The sequence below is a fragment of the Numida meleagris genome, chromosome 1, assembly GCF_002078875.1.
Source record: "Numida meleagris isolate 19003 breed g44 Domestic line chromosome 1, NumMel1.0, whole genome shotgun sequence".
Taxonomy (NCBI): domain Eukaryota; kingdom Metazoa; phylum Chordata; class Aves; order Galliformes; family Numididae; genus Numida; species Numida meleagris.
In genome coordinates this window covers 31,570,608-31,587,475 of record NC_034409.1, presented here as the reverse complement: position 1 = coordinate 31,587,475, position 16,868 = coordinate 31,570,608, and the positions used below count along the sequence as shown (strand labels likewise).

The 16,868-nt window shown below is 41.8% G+C and overlaps 1 protein-coding gene across 5 annotated transcripts in view; it reads left to right on the top strand.

Moving 5' to 3' along the window:
• The window catches only part of AMIGO2 (adhesion molecule with Ig like domain 2), a 16,860-nt gene extending 560 nt beyond the window's left edge, over positions 1–16,300 (top strand). For 4 of the 5 annotated variants that reach the window (XM_021385019.1, XM_021385021.1, XM_021385017.1 and 1 more), the window contains exon 2: positions 7,733–16,300. In XM_021385019.1, coding sequence (XP_021240694.1) covers positions 7,806–9,371 — 1,566 coding nt within the window. In that variant the 5' untranslated portion in view covers positions 7,733–7,805 and the 3' untranslated portion in view covers positions 9,372–16,300. Of the gene's footprint in view, positions 57–7,732 lie in introns of all 5 variants that reach the window. The other variant, XM_021385018.1, reaches the window with a different exon arrangement.

The window sequence follows — 16,868 nt, the reverse complement described above, 5'->3', positions numbered from 1 at the left end:
GGCGGCGGGGCCGGCCCCGCACTCCTCGGCTATGAGGCGGCCGCCGGGCGCTCCAGGTAACGCTGCCCCGGCCCCGGCTTGGCGGCGGGCGGGCGCGGGGCGGAGGGGATGGAGCGGGATCTGCGCTTGGGCGCTCCGAGGGCAGCGGCGGCTGAGACTCGGCCTCTCCCCGCTCGTCCCGCGGCTCCGCCGGGGAGCGGTGCTGAGTGCCCGGGGAAGGAGAGTGGCGGTGCGGTGCTGGGAGCGGCGGGGTCCCGGGTTCGCCGAAACTTTGCCCCCCGGCTGAGGGTTGCAGCCGGCACTGCCCTTCGTGGCACTGCTGGGAGCCCTTACAGCGCGGCAAGATGCTTCTCGGGAGCTGAGCCTGCCAGAGAAGCTCTTGGAGGCGGTGAGGATCCTACGCTGGGCAACTAAACTTTCATGAGATCTGGCATTGCTTAGAGACTGGTTGCTGATGCTGTAACTGAGGCACCACTGTTTGTCACTGCCTTTTTCCTAATTATTTGATGATCTCCTTAGCAACTGAAGTCATTTGCAAGGTTGGAGCTAGGATGTATCTTAGTTTATGAAGTACCGTGGCAAAAAGGAGGCATTGTTGTTTTGCTGAGTGTATTTCTTTCGTGCTCTTTTAAGAGGGATAAAAGCTGCAGAGTGATTCCTTCATGCAGACGGCAGTGCCATAGACAGATTGCTGCTGATTAGCCCAACTCAGCTTCAGTGGTACATCACCCAGTTGCTCATCCGCGTCTCAGCTTTCTTTAAGCCAACTGAGTTTTCCTGGGTGCAAAAAAATAAATAAATCTATCTTCAGAGAAATTCAGTCTTCAGTGAAAGATGAGTGGGAGAAAATAGTTTTATGTGACTGAGGTTAGTAGGACAAATTCCTCTCCCTTACGCTCTGAGGTCTGGCCAGGTGCTGGCCACAGAGAACACTCAATTTGCCAGACTGACCTCGGGGTCAGCTTGCTGCAAAGGTGATGTAAGGCCAGTTTTCATCACGATTGGGTCTTGTACCAAGCACAGTTTTAGCCAGTTCTGGGATTTAGTCCAGAATATCAATACGTCACCCAGATGTAGTTCACCAGCAGCCTCTGCTCTCAGATCCGTCATGTCACTAAACCTCATGGATTATGATGGCTGGGTAATCCAGCTCTGCCCAGTCAGAAATGCTGAGCACAGCTGCAGATTCAGCTTTGATGCAGGGAGTGCCTTCCCACCCTGGAGCGTTAAAAGCAGAGTGCATCCTGGATGCTGAGGGAGGTGGCGGCTTCCCCACCGCAGGCGCCCGCTAGGAGAGGAAGTTTGTGCAGACCTTCCTTGTAAGTGTAACGTTTTAAAAGGTTAATTATGTAAGATGCCATTAGTCTGTTTGCAATTATTAATATTTCTATCATGTACTGAAGCAGGATTTGTAAAGTTAGAATTAAAAGTATTAATAATTGTACTTGTATAATATTGTTACTATACATTAATAAAGTCTCATTTTGACAGTCTTTTTTTTTCCATATTTGTAATAAAAGTTTCATTAAATGCCATGAGGAAAAAAAAGGACTGTGAAGAAACAGTTTTAATACCTGAGCCATCTCTGCTTCATTTCATCTGTTATTGTATTTAACTAATACAGCTTTGATCCATCTGATACCTAGACATGGGAAAGGGGGGAGCAGCTGTGTGGGCCTTCAGGTCAATGGGAAGTGCAGAGGTGGGTGAGTGGCTTGTGGGCTGGCAAGGTGGGCAGATAGAGAGGAGACAGGACAGGGAACTGCATGTGACACAAGGAGAACAGCTAGAGATGTGGAAATGGTGTGGACCTTTTGGAGGGTAAACTAAAGTCTTTAATATTATTCCAGGGTTTGAGCTCTCAAATCTATAACTCAACAGTACTTGTGCAGTATTGGCAAGCCATATATACGCATTTTCACTATGCAGAAACTGGCAGCCAGGAATGATACTGTTTGCATCACCAGTGTACAGGAAGATGTTATTCCTACTGTAAAGCACAGATTGATCCACATTAACATTGAAAAGACTGGTGGTAGTGTTTACAAAAGCATTCAAGTGGCTTGGGATCTTCACTTCCTTTCGTTACATAAATTAAGAGACTTTTTTGTTTGTTTGGGTTTGGTTTTTTTTGTGGATTTTTTCTTTTTTATTTTTGGTTGGTTTTAGCAAAGTCTCCAGTGAACTTAGAGATGTACCATGGTATACAAGCTTATTTGGAAAAAATAGTCATAAGCCTGGAGGTAATTACAGGTGAAGAGAATGCTGATGCAGAGATTAGCATTAATAGCAGAGATAACCCAAAGAAAGTGGAAATTACTATCTAGAACATTAGTTGATTTTGCAGTGATAGCTGATAGTGAGGAAATGCACAATGTTCAGCATTTTCCTTTTCCATAAGCAGATCTAGTTGCTCATTTCTTCTAAAAGCCTTAAAAAACATCCAAACCAAAAGCCAAATCCTCTAGGAGCTGATCTGTTGTAGTAAACTGAGCTGTTACTGGCAACAGAGGATATTCCCTATGAAATGAGAATGTCTTGCAATTCTTCTCAAACAGTAAAGAAACATGCACCATTACTGCACAGATGATTCATCTCAGGAAGTACTGTGTATTTTGGCAGTGAACTTAAAATATCACACTTAAACACCACAAATAAATTATTTCTTTGAAAAGAATTCAAGTACAAAACCCCCCAGCCATGCCCTTCACTCAAAAAAGTCTCCTACCCATCTCATTCTGAAATAATGGTGAAGTATTTAGCCTGAGTCTGTTGGCACTTGTTAGCTGCTAGTATTTAATAGCAAATATGAGAATTGAGAAAATACGTAATATTGAAATTTGCGAAGTAGTACTGTTATAAGACCTGAAGTAATGATACTGGGGTGAAATAAAATGAAGCTTTTTAACATAAGGCTGACTGTAAGCCTTATTCTACCTTGCCACTTAACACCTGCGCATTACCAGTCCCCAAATTGTTTATGCAAACATTCTAAATGGATTCAAATTGTGATGTAGACTATGAATATTTATGTTCAGCATGCTTAGCTTTGCCACTAGCCTGTACAATTTGCACAGAAATTGAGGAGAACACAAGCACTCCAATAGGAGGGAGTGAGTTACACTTCATCAGTCCTAGTCTCCCAAAAGACAAAGACCCTACTGAGGATGAAGGCACTGCACTGTGAATTGGGCATGGCAAGGGAAGTTTCTGCTTGGCAGGGTACTCAAAATAACCTGGTTTGGCCTCTACTATGTGAGTATGTGTATGATGCTCATAATTTGGCTTTGCCTTGCAAATTGTCATCTGAAACAGTTCTCATTCGGCAACTTTAATGAACTTTGGAAATGGGCAAACAAATTTTCAGCCCTTGCAGACTGGTTTTGTTCCTTAGAACTCAAAGACACTATGCTGATTTACACCAGCCCTGAATCTGCCTTTGAGGAATGGCTGCAAACTAGCTCAGAGTTTCTGCTGAGTGAGTAGTTAAGTATGGACAGAAAAAAAATGTACAAGGCTATTTGGTGTATTAAGCTTGGTAAGCCTTCCCAAACTGAGCATTGACCTGTATGCTCCATTTGGAGTATCTCCAGGATTCCAGTTACGTTCAACATAGGAGCTGATTTTGAAAGTGCTATTCATCATTTTGCAAGTGCAGTTCCATGAAAAATTAGGCTGCAGTGGCTGCAAAATCAGATATTCAGATATTAGTGGGAAAGCCAACCTATGCAACAACAGTCTTCCATTTTATGAATCTATTATAATTCAGTCTTTATTCATCTAATTTTATGATATATAGTTTTCAGATACCTTGTTTTAAGCAATGTACAAACTGAATGACAAGTTACTGAAATCTTTTTTCAGTGTTTCCATTGTGCCTTATGTACTGCATGCAATACAAATGTGCATGGGAATACAGCATTAGTTCCTGATGGTCATTTCCACAATGTTTTCATAGATCGTGCCCTCTAGAAGAACTATCTATTCTTTTTTTCCATAAAAGACAGGCTAGCTAGCAAAAACATTTAAGCTAGGTGCTTAGGGCTCATTAAAAAACCATTCCTCGTGGTTCCTAACTTTCCACTGACAACCAGTTAGATACTTCTGTAGGACCTAAAAATGTAGAAGACTTTATAAATCTTTGTACTAAGCTTTTATTCATAGAATGGTTTGGATTGGAAGGGATCTTTAAGATCACCTAGTTCCAACCCCGTGCTATAGGCAGGGACACCTCCCTCTAGACCAGGTTGCTCACAGCCCCATCCAGCCTGGCCCGGAATGCTTCCAGGGAGGGAGCATTCACAACCTCACTGGGCAACCTGTTCCAGTGTCTCAGTGGAATTCTAATAAGTTAATTTATTTTCACAGTGTTCCTGTAGTTAAGATCATGTTTCTACTTCCGTTTTATACTCAGGGGAAAAAGGAGAGGACCTTATAGTCAAAAGTGGTACGTACAGTTGTAACACTTTGAGTCTCATCTCAACACTTCTTCAGACCAGTCTTTCCAAAGTTTATTATAGAGAAGTTCCTTACTTTCTGAGTCTCAAGCTGGTGACAATAACCATGATTTGCTAACTGTAACAGCTTCACATAATTTGCCTGATGTCACAGGAATTCTGTGGCAGAGACTAGGATATGTTCCAGTTCTCATGTACAGGCATCTACTTAGCTCTTTTCCATGTTCTTCAAATCCTATACACAATATGAGGAAAGTTTTTAGGGGGGAAATAAACGTGAGTGATCACATAACTAAGGACTGTAGTATGAGTCTAAAATGGCCCAGAAAACCTTAATTGTGACACTTCAGTTTTTGAATACTTGACTTGGAAGTCCTGTCATTCTCTTAATATAGTTTTTGGGAATGCAAGCATTTAAACCCATTGTATATATACATTTTTGTGAAGGGTGAATTCTCCTGCTGCCTTCATATTTCTTCTTTTAATGAGTCATTAGAAGGTTCAGCTCTCTAGATTCATAGCACATCTTCTACAATTTGGCTTATGAGTAGATTTCTTGTTGGCAGAAGACAGCACCTGCCAGCTTGGCAGAGGGTTAGAGAGGAGGGGAATAAGGAACTGAGAGGTGAGTAGAAATTAGTGCATTTCACATAAATTGATTGTGTAGACAATCATAGGTTCACAAGTAGCAGATGCAAATTTTCTGGAGAAGTGTGTCCCAAGATTTACCCCTTGAAACACTTGCCTCTCTTATACTTAACCCTCTTCATGTCCTTTATCCCTTCCCTATCTGCTCTTCTTGTCTTATCTGCTTTACAGGACTTCTGCATGCTCATGGCTTCTGAACTACCTCATCCTCAGTTGCTTCATTAGTTACAATAATGATGCTCCACTGGTGGAATCCTCCTTTCCTGGTTTTGCCCTTCCTTCCTCATGCATTTCTTATCTTCCTTTTCCCCTTAACTCCTTCTTTGGCTGCATCTCTACATTAGTCCTCTATTCTTTAGATCTTTTTTAACACTTCTATCCTTTCTTCATCCACCTCCCTTCATACAACTTCTCCTTTTATTCTGCTTCTCTCCACTTGATTTCCATTTGTTTCTTCCTGCTGCCCACAGGCAGCCTCCCATCTCCCAGCTCTGGGACACAGCCACAATCAGCAGCACAGAGCAGATGTTGGTGGGGTTGTCCTCCTCAGATACTGTACCAGCGGGTGGGTGAGATCGGAGAAATGAGAACAAGTTCAGTATGTGGGAGCTGAATACCATGTTTGATCTATGAAAGGGTGGGGGTAATCAATGCATATTGATTCACCTGGGAATTTAGTGGCAAACTCTGAACAGGTATCCAGGGAGAGCAAGAGTGAGCAGAAATGTTAATTGCTCTGCTAATTATGTGTACATTTTCCTAGGAGATGGCAAAAAACATACACCTTGGCACAGAACCACTACCCTGTCAAATTTTGAGTCCCTGCTTCAAGTTGTAGTGACACTAAAATATTCTCAAAAAAGAGTATGGTAGATTTTGTTCTTATTACTTAAGTATGAGCAAAATATTTTTTTTTCTTTTAATGAGTTTTGAGAAATGGCTGACTCATCCTAACTGAAAGTTCCCCAAACTTCTGCTTGAGGTGGGCACCAGGCATGGAAAATTTTTCTCCTCTACAGTTATTTTGGCTAACGTGAAAGTAACAGAATGTGAAACGTTCCCGCTGGATGTGATGGTGGTTTCACCTCAGTGGCAGCTAAATTCCACCACACCGTTCTCTCACTCCTCCTCCTCAAAGGAAGAGGAGGACAACACACAATGGAAAAGAGCTCAAGGGTTCAGATAAGGGAGATCACTCCCCATTTACCGTCATGGATACAGCAGACTCAGCGTAGGGAGATTAATGTAATTCTTTGCCTGCTGCTAACAGACTAGTGCAGTGAGTACTAAAAACCAACTGAAAATATCTTCCATCCCCATCCACCCTCTTCTGCTTCCTCCCCCAGCACAGCACAGGGGAACAGGGAATGGGGGCAGTGGTCAGCCCATAATGTTTCCTCTCTGCCGCTCTTCCATGGTCACTGTGCCCCTGCTCCATGTGGGTCCCTCCCACAGATACCGTCCTGCCTGAACCGATCCCGTGCGGGATTCCCACAGGCTATAGCTCTCCCAGCACCGCTCCAACATGGCTCTGTGCCACGAGGCCTATCCTCCAGGTGGTGCCCAACACAGGCAGCAGCTCCGGCCCTGGGCTGCTCCTGCGAGGGTATCCACGGCCGTACCCCTTCAGGCTGTATCCACTGCCTCCCCTCCATGGCCGCACATTGTGGGGACGGCCTGTTCCTCTGTGGGTGTCTCCTGGGCCGCAGGGAGCAGCTGCCCTCCTCCTGCGTGGACCTCGGTGCCTGCAGGGCTGCTCTTCACAATTCTTACTCCTCTCTCCCAGCTGCTGTTGTGCAGCAGTTTTTTTCCGTTCTTCTATCTGCTTAAATCTGCTCTCCCAGAGCACACCCAGCTTCACTCATGGCTGAACTCTGGCAGCGGTGGGTCCCCTTTGGAGCAGTAGGAGCTGGTTCTGATCTGACATGGGGAAGAGCTGGGCTCTGCTCACAGAGGCCATCGCTGCAGCCCAATTCTTCCAAAACCTTGCCACATAAACCGAATGCAGATATCTTGAATAACTCTAAAAATAGGCTGATGCTACCTGTACTATCTGTTACTGAACTAGCTTTTTTTTTTTTAAAGACATTTAACGCTGCGTATTCTGAGACAATTTTTTGCTTCAAGATGTGAGACATTCTCTGATTGGGAAGAAACACGTTGCATCTACTACTTCCTAGTAGACAAGAAAATATTTTTTTATATAAAGTTTTTTTTTTTTTTAATTGGTTGGTTGGTTGGTTAGTTTTTAACTCTGCACCCAAAGTTTTCTGTCTAAGTTGATTTGGAAACATCTACAGGATGCTATTGCCCAGTCAAGTTCCACAAATGAACATTCCTGATTTTAAATTGTCAGAAGTTGCATTCCTTGGTCCAAGACTGAAGAATGGTTGCATTTTATGAAGAGAAAAAAATATATCTGTAATATGAATATTTACAAATAAGTGCTGAATTTCATGTTTACAGAAAACCAACACTAAGCTTACAGCAACTAGATTTTGTAACTAAGCATATGAAACATTAAGAATGAATTCCCTGCATTTATTCAGAAGACATGCATAAGAAATTAGGCAGGATATGTATCTTAAAAGTTAACATGCTATACCTCTGTATTCTTCTTTTGACAGTGATTAGTGCAAAGCTAACAGCACATACAGTCTGTGGCAAGGAGCACTGGGAGCCAGCTAAGAGCCAGCGACAATGTCTTTAAACTGCCGGACACTTCCTACTCGACTTGGAGTCTGTAAGGTGAACTGCAGAGCACTGGCATTCCTCTTGGTATTTGCAGTGAGTGTAGGTGGCAGTGCCCCAGGGATGTGTCCAACAGCTTGCATCTGTGCCAGTGATATCGTAAGCTGCACCAATAAGAACCTCTCTCGAGTGCCAGGAAATCTCTATAGAAGTATGAAAAGGCTGGATCTGAGTTATAACAAAATTGGATTCTTAGAACCTGAATGGGTCCCAGTGCTGTTTGAGAAGCTGAACACTTTAATAATCAATCATAATAGCATTAGCAGCATTATCACTGGAAGCTTTTCCACAACCCCAAACCTGAAGTACCTAGACTTGTCGTCCAACAGCCTGAAGACACTGGGCAGCCCCGTGTTTCAGGAGCTGGGGGCCCTGGAAGTTCTTCTGCTTTACAACAATCAGATAACACATATAGAGTCTTCAGCCTTTGGAGGATTGTACAAATTACAGAAACTGTATTTAAGCTATAACTTTCTCTTGCATTTCCCACTGGACTTGTATGTTGGAAAGCACAAGCTGACAGAACTCATACTGCTGGACATTTCCTTTAATCACATCCAGTCGATGCCTGTTCAGCGCCTGAGTTCAGTGCCAGCCAAGCATCTTAGCGGAGTTTATCTTCACGGCAACCCATTTTATTGTGACTGCACGCTGTACTCTATGCTCATCTTCTGGTATCAAAGGCACTTCAGCTCTGTGGTGGACTTCAAAAGTGAGTACACCTGTTTATTGCGATCAGATCCAAGAGGTTACAACAGACAGCCTTTACTGCATGACAACTTTCTGAACTGCTCTGAAAGCACCATCAACAGCTCTTTTCAAGCGTTTGGGTTTTTTCATGATGCCCAGGTGGGTGACAGGCTGATCGTTCACTGTGACAGCAGAATCGGCGATGCAGGCACACACTTCGTTTGGGTTAGTCCAGACAATAAATTGCTGGAGCCAGACATGCAGACCGACAAATTTAGGGTTTTTCATAATGGGAGCCTGGAGATAAGAGATGCCCGGATAGAGGACTCTGGGCTGTACTCCTGCACTGCAATAAATAAGAAAAGACTATTAAATGAAACTATAGAGGTTAGAATAAATGTTAGCAATTTTACAGTTAACAGGCCTCATGCTCATGAAGCATTTAATACAGCTTTTACCACCCTTGCTGCCTGTGTAGCCAGTATTGTTTTAGTACTGCTTTATCTCTACCTGACCCCATGTCCGTGTCAATGCAAGACAAAGCGGAGGAAGAGGAAGCTGAACCAAAGCAGCGCCCACACATCCATACTGAACTCCACACCGCCCCAAGAGCTGCCTGCTGATGAGAAGAAGGCCAGCACTGGCAAACGAGTGGTTTTCCTGGAACCTGTACATGAACCAAAACACAGTCAGAATGGGAAGGTAAAACTGTTTCCTAATGACAATGTCATTGCTGAGAGTATCTTAAAAACTACTCGAACAAAATCCGATTCTGATTCTGTCAACTCTGTGTTCTCAGATACACCTTTCATGCCATCAACTTAGTTTGCTGCCTGTATTTGTATTGTGCCGTTACATTTCTGATTACCTCCTTTGCTTGTAGCAACCATCAGGAAAAACAAATAAATAGAGAAAATGTTTTAAAAAAGCATCTATTGTCAGTTCTTGAGCTTCGACTCCTCTCTTTGTGAGTACAAGTGATATGCTGCTTGAGAAAATCTAACAGAATAGCATTGATGTGAGTGCCTTCAGTGCAATCCTAGGCTTGCCTTTTAATCTCTGAGACACATGCAGCCATCTCTCATACATGTTTAGTGCTGCTTCCAGTGCATACAGCCTCAGAGCAGAGGCTGACCCCACGCAAGGTTCATGGTTGTTCTGAGCATCCTGCACCTCTGCAGGGAGCACATGAGCAAACTCAGGTGGCTATGGAGGAAAGTTTGCAGCTTAGCTCCAGTTCCTCTTACAGGCCCACTAAATCTTCACTTTAAAATCATGGAGGTAATGTGTTTTCCAGGACTGATCTGAACAAAAAGATTAGACTTGATCTCAGGATGCCTAGCAGTACTGGATAAACGTTTATGGCCATCACATGGATTAAATGTTTGCCGACAACTGTGTGAAACCTTTAGGGGGAGGGGATGTTGTATTCATTTTACTCACAACTTAATCAAAGGATTGCTCATGAAAACTGGTTATATTGCTTTTAAACATTGACACAAAAAAATGGTAAAAGTTAACCTGTTGGCTTTGTGGTTGTATTAGTAGAGGAATGAAAGTTGTCAGTCATGAGGACTCGAGCTAATCAGCAGTAACTCATTAAGCTGCGATAACCTGATTGCTTGTTACCAGTTGCCCTACCCTGCACTGCTCACAGTATGCTTGGCATCACATATGGTGAGCAAGCTTGCCACTGTCACCAGGGCTCCTGCTTCATCTTAGGGACGGGTCACTGCTGCTTAGAGGTAATTTCACAATGTGAAGGTAAAATCTCTTTTTATCCTTTCATTGCATAGGTTTCCAGCAGTCTCACAAAATTTGCTTCTCAATGCATTTGTTTTTTTACTGAAGGAGGAAATGCACTATTTAGACAAATTTCTGAATATTACAGAATGATTTTCACACAGTGAATTCAGAAAGTGCAGTTTTTCTCTAGACTTGGCCCTGTTTGATATGTTCTGCTTCCCTCCTTGCCCACATACATCACTGCCAAAATTTATGAACACAGTAAGATTATCCTGGGTTGGTCATGCAGCATTTGTTATGTGAAGTGTTATGCTATTGTAAAGAATATACTGTTATAATTGCTATTTCCATTTTTTATTTAAAATTTGCTTACCTTGGGACTGGGCTGGACTTTGCCAGTCTTTCTCACATTGAATGCTACCAACTTTAAAGGAGTTTTGCAAAGAATTACAGCTTACTAAAGAGTAACTGGAGTATGTCTGTCTCATTAGGACTCTGGGGAATGTACTGAAGTGGAAATGGATGAACAAAGTCATTCAAAGGACCACATGACATGGTGACTGTAATTCATTCTTGTGAGACTTACTGTAATATTCACTTGCATCTTTTGTGATTTCTTTTGAGAGGCGTGTCATCATGCTCGAGCTTACATCCATCTGAGCCAAAGCTATCAACAATTGATTTGTTATGGAGAAGTCCTGTGTAGTTAATTGTCTGAAAGCAAGCAGCGTGGAAAACAGATTAGATCAGGAAATGTTATTGCTGTGATGTGCACAAAGTATGTGGAAGTAAAGAACTGCAGGAGATTTTGATTCAGATATTCAGGGAAATGTGAGATGGAAATTCTTTTTCCAGGAACAGACTATATGTATTTAGAAAAGAAAGATCACCATGGTTTGGGTCTTTTACTTATACATTCATCTACGTAAATTTAAAACAATTCCACTATTAAGCAGTCTTTTTCTCTTTTATCTGTATATGGGCATCAAAACAAAATCAGTAAGTTTACATGTAAGGTCTGATGGAAAAACAATGATTGTCTTCACTGAAATCTGTGATATAGTTTGCTCATCTGTTAATGAGGAAAAGTCCTCACTTTTAAGACCCTGTCTCCTTCTCAAGATTTCTTTATTGAGAAGATTTAAATTAGCTGCATAATCTGCTGCTGTGCTCTCCAATTTGTGCAAAGTGGGGACCATGGACTAGGCTAAAACTGTGAGGAAACAGAGCAGGAAACTGAGAGGCAAATATTCCTGGGGAAAGCTGTGTATATCAGTTACAGCTCTGGACAGATGTTATGATCCGTTGTCATACATAACATTAATTGACCCGGATTTCTGTGTTTACAAGAGCTCTGACGGTCAATTCCAAGTTGGCCTGGAAAAGCAAGCATCCTGGTGCCTGTGTGGCTGCCCGCCAGCTCCGCTTGTCTCCTCCACAGCTCGGCTGGGCAGATGACCCCTCTCCCACTCACATGGCAGTGACACTGCGTTGAACTAACTGAGCTTTTGAAAAGTCCAGATAATCTTAAAAAATAAAAAAATAAAAAAAATAAAAATGGAGAGATCTCAAGAGTATTAGGCTTTGTGGGATCAGAGTAATGCTGCCAGGTGACTGGAGCAGCTGAGTGTTGATCTAGGCAGTGGATATTTGCTCTTTATTAATTTGGCTGTACTTCAGTGACTGCTTCAAAGTGCTCAGAGTTGCAATTGTGATTATGAGCAAGCTGGTAAAACTGAAGCCTTTGAAGGAGGTGTCCTACCACCCTGTCATCCCCATTAGTCCTTGTCTTGGTTTTCATGTTACTGGTTCCAGCAAACACCACAGAGCTGAACGATATTTTTAATGCAGGGTGAGATCACTACTGCAAGGTGTTGAGCGCTCCTCCTGATCTCAGTAAGGCTTAGTATCTGATGGTGATCACCTCGCAAAATGTAATGACTGTAATGAATGACTGCCCCTCATCTGCATTTAACAGTTACCAGCAGAGCTGAGGGAGTCCTAGAGTGCTTTCCTGACACCAACCCTTCATTTGTTGTTGATTATGACTGTCAGTGCCATGTCCTTTCAGCCCAGATGTCCACCACTAGCTTGTTGGGTAAACAGTTCTCTGTGTTGTCTATCATCTCATTAGCAGTGCTTTTTTTAAAAAAAATGATTTCTAAGGACTGCCAATGATGGTGTCAAAAGACTAACTGGTTATAGCTCATTTTTCTGAACAAGCAAAATCTTAGGGCCAAATTGTGATTAAACTGTAAACTTTCATTTAGGATAGCAAAAGTTTATTATTCCTATTAGAGTAAATCAAACTCCTACAAGGTGCTTTTATATCTTGACTGCAGCATATTCCTAATAACCTCTGCTGTCTCTGAACTGGCGGGAAATAAACTTGACCTTGCAGGAAGCAGAGCCAAAGCGTGCTATTATGGCCTTCTCTAAAGTAATGCAGAGTGACTGTTCTCTTTGGACAACCACCAGCCACCCCTCCCAGCACACTTCTCTTTTTAGTGAGGTCAGGAGGCATTAAAGGCTGATCTTTCAACCATTTGGCTGTGGCAGATGCAGGGACCATTTCCAACCTGGTCCTTAATTGTTCTCTATGTGAAGACTGTCTTCCTGAAGGTAGCTTCTGGACCTACCACACAGTTGCTGGATCAATTTAATTGATATATCCAAACAGCTGTTTCCAAATGGCTTCTAATTGATAAGAATTGGCCATAGTAGCTTTTAAGAAGATAGGATATGCTTTTCATTTATGGATTCAGCAACTTAGATATTACTAATTTTTAAAAAAATAATGCTTGAATTATTATATGTAGAGTGAAAAAAAAAGTGCATCAGAATCGCAGAATTGCAGGAGTTGAAGGGACCTCAAGATATTATCGAGTCTAACCCCTCTGTTAAGGCAGGTACCCTACAACAGTGCATAGTCAAATCATTTTTGTATGTTTTCACTGTTCATATTTGGCCATTAGTCCAGTAGGGCTCAGATGTGGATAAAGATAGAAATTGGAGAATTAGATCATGAGATCAAGAAATCATTTTGTTCAAAGTTCGCTCCATATTTTTAGAAGGGCTAATATCTGAGTTCTTACCTTCAGCGGGTGCATTATAGAAATCATCAAATTAAGTGCTTTATAAGTTTGCCTAAGTACAGTTGGGGTTTTCTTGGTTTTTGTTTTTGTTTTTTTTTTATTTTGGAGAGTCTTGGTCTGAAAGTGATCCATACAAAATCAAAGTGTAAGAGTATCAGTGTTTGTTTCTGGAGATATCCCAACCTTGCTGAAGAGATCATGTTATATACCAATGGACTGTGCCTTTCTGCCTTTCTTGATCTAAATCTCTAATTTTAGTACTAAACAGATGCAGTGGAGAAAATCTTGTTCTCTTTTAAGTTAACTGTTTTATGCTCTCTTTTTCTTAGGTAGATTTTTTCCTACACAAATATGTCTTCCATCCTTTTGCAGAATAACATAATCAACTGGAATAAATAACTTCTCTTTTACTTCTCCTAATGAAGTAAACTATATTTGGTGGGGGAGGAGAAGATGGTCAAGAATGGTAGAGTCAGTTTGATGACATCCAGATATCAGGAAAAGTAATTTGTTGATTGAGTTATTTTCTTTGTTCAAACATGAGATTAACCAGGTATAGACATGTTTTTGTTAATTTAACTGAAATTTTTTGTCACATTTTACTGACTTAATATGATGAACACATAAGGCTCTTTAAGCCTTCTATTTTTTAAAGAGGTAACACTATTCACATGACTTTTTGCATCAACTTAAATTGATTTTAAAACAGTCAATAATGTGAGAGAAGTCTGTTAACATAAAGCAAATCTGGTATACAGAGAAGCTGTCCAGCCTGCATGAATATTTCTGAGGACAGCTCAGAATCATCTGAAAGTAGTTCTTTGGCAAGCTAGAGCCAAATTGCATCATGCAGACCTTTCCTAGACAAGCAGGAAGATGCTTTCTTTAATCAGATTAGCTCAATCGACAAACTCAATTGAAATCCTCATTTAGCTCTGCCACAGATTGCCTTCCCAGTTTGGTGCCTTTATCTGCACTTTGGAACTATGCTTGGAGCACCACAGCTGCTGTTGTGTGTATCCCTAGTGGGGAGGTTAGGAAAGGGGAAGAGCAGTGGGGAGAGAAGGAATGTGCATGCTCAACAGCTACTAGCTTCTTTCCTCAAGGGTTAATAGCCAGTGGAGTCTAAAACCGAAATGCTCACCAGAAAAAAAGAAACCTTAGACAGCTGCTCCAGAAGGGGGTTGAGGCTCCGATGTGTGCTCCTTCTGCACAGTACAGAGCCTCAGCGAGTGTAAACACTGCCCTATGCGTAAGTCACAATGTCCTTTCACAGCAACAAAAGGATTTCTAGCACTTTCCCTGGTAGCGGAGGTGCTGCTGGCAATAATGCGCCACAAAATAAATTAACTGAGATAAGCTCCACTGTTGCCTGGAGCAGCTCAATTAGCCTTTTGCACTTGGAGCAAAGGGTTTTATAGCACTAGATACAGCTCAGACTGGACTACAACTGACTTTTGTCCTCTTTGCTCATTTTAACTGGCGCTAGAATCAGACAAAACTGCTGTTTTTGTTTTATTTTTTTAAACTATTTAAAACAAATAAAATCTTAAGTCTTTCCCTAGGCAGTCAGTGGTTGCCTAACCCTTGGTGGAAAGGAAACAAAGCTATCTTTCTCCTTGGTTTTAGTGCCAGAACAGAGGTTCTCTGATTTAAGCCATATAGAGAGCAGCGTTGGTCTGGTGTTACTACTGCTGCTGGCATTCTCAGGCTTGTCAGTCAGGGCAGACTCCTGCTGATGATGTTTGTCAAAAGAGCAGAGGGTATGCCTGCTTCACTGATGTTGTTTTTTAAAGCAGAAATTAAAATATTTGAGCTTTTGTCTGAAATCCTTTCAAACCATAATTTTTAAATAAATATTTATGAGAACAAGTGAATGACATTAGTTATTGCAATCCTACCTGTTTATATAGATTTGTAATTTTGGAATGAGAGAACTTTCCATTGATTTTATCTCCTTTCTTTTTTGTCCATATACTGAAGAGATAGCTGATCTATTTTCCAAGCTTCTGCTTCCCCTCTCCCTTATTTATTTTCAAGCACAGATAATCACTGCATACAATTTGAGCAAACTGGTCATGTTTCAGTGAATGGTATCCATGATCCATATGTACTGTAGAGATAAGCTGATTTGTTGAGTACACTGTCCTGTATATCATTTCACATTTTAAAAATATATTTAGACATGCTGCTGTTATTGTTGCTACATTTGTGGTATATAATTTTCTTAAGGTTTCTAGCCCACTACAAAAAAAAAAATATATATATATATATCAGAAATCATTGCATCTACTAAAAACAGTCATTTTTGTCCTTTAAAGCTCTAATGTTTTTGTTTTCTAGTAGTCCCAGCTACTAATTTGCACCTAATACAGACTCAGTCTGGTTTTCATCAACACCTACTTCCTATCAGTTGTGAAAACAGGCTCCTTCCGTTAACCTAGATAGGCAAACATGTTTTTTTTCTGAATAACAGTATTTTAGCCCACATACAGAAGGTCTGTCAGAAAATTTTATCCTGGGTGACATCTATTTTTGGTTTAAGAAATGTTGCAGGTATGTAGAAGGTACTTCTCATCATTTATTCTCTGAGAATTTTATTATAGAGTTAGCATGTTGACATTATCGTTTTGTACTAGAGAAAATGTATTCATTGATTCTCCATTTGTAAAATTGCCACTGCAAACTGTCGTTTGCTGTATGTAGACTTCTTGTGATGAATTCCTAACTCAATCATGCCTGTCATGGCATGTAAGTGCCAGGGGATGATAAGAATGCATGTGACCAGACCCCATTCTTTCCGTGTGGGGGGAAATTGTTGGGAAGCAAGCCAGAAGGATCAACATACTGTTTACTTGGCGTGCTCATGTTGATTTATAATTGTTACATAATAAAGAAATGTAAAAGAAGGAAGCTTTTAAATTCTCATAATTGTCATAATACATGGTTATAGAAGTACCCTATCATTATGCTGCAATTTTCATATTCTTCAAAAGTTTAAGTAGATCTCTCTCTGTCTTGTGAATTCAACAACATCATGGGGTCTAGAGGGCAAGACACGTGATGAGCAGCTGAGGTCCCTGTGTTTGCTCAGCCCAGAGCAGAGGAGCTGAGGGGAGGCCTCATGGCGGCTGCAGCTCCTCACAGGGAGCGGAGGGGCAGCGCTGAGCCCTGCTCTCTGTGACAGCGACAGGGCCCGACGGAACGGCGTGGAGCTGTGTCAGGGGAGGGGCAGGTTGAGGTTTAGGAAAAATTTATTCACCAGTGAGTGGTTGAGCCTTGGAACAGGCTCCTCGGGGCAGTGGTCGTGGCCCCAAACTGCCAGAGTTCTAAGAGTATTTGGACAATAGTCTCACAGCAAAGGGTTGGAATTTTGAGTCATCCTGTGTGGGGCTGGGAGTTGGACCTGATGACCCTTATGGGTCCCTTCCAACTCAGCATATTCTATGACATCAGGTTGGTCCTATGCAAAAATACTGTA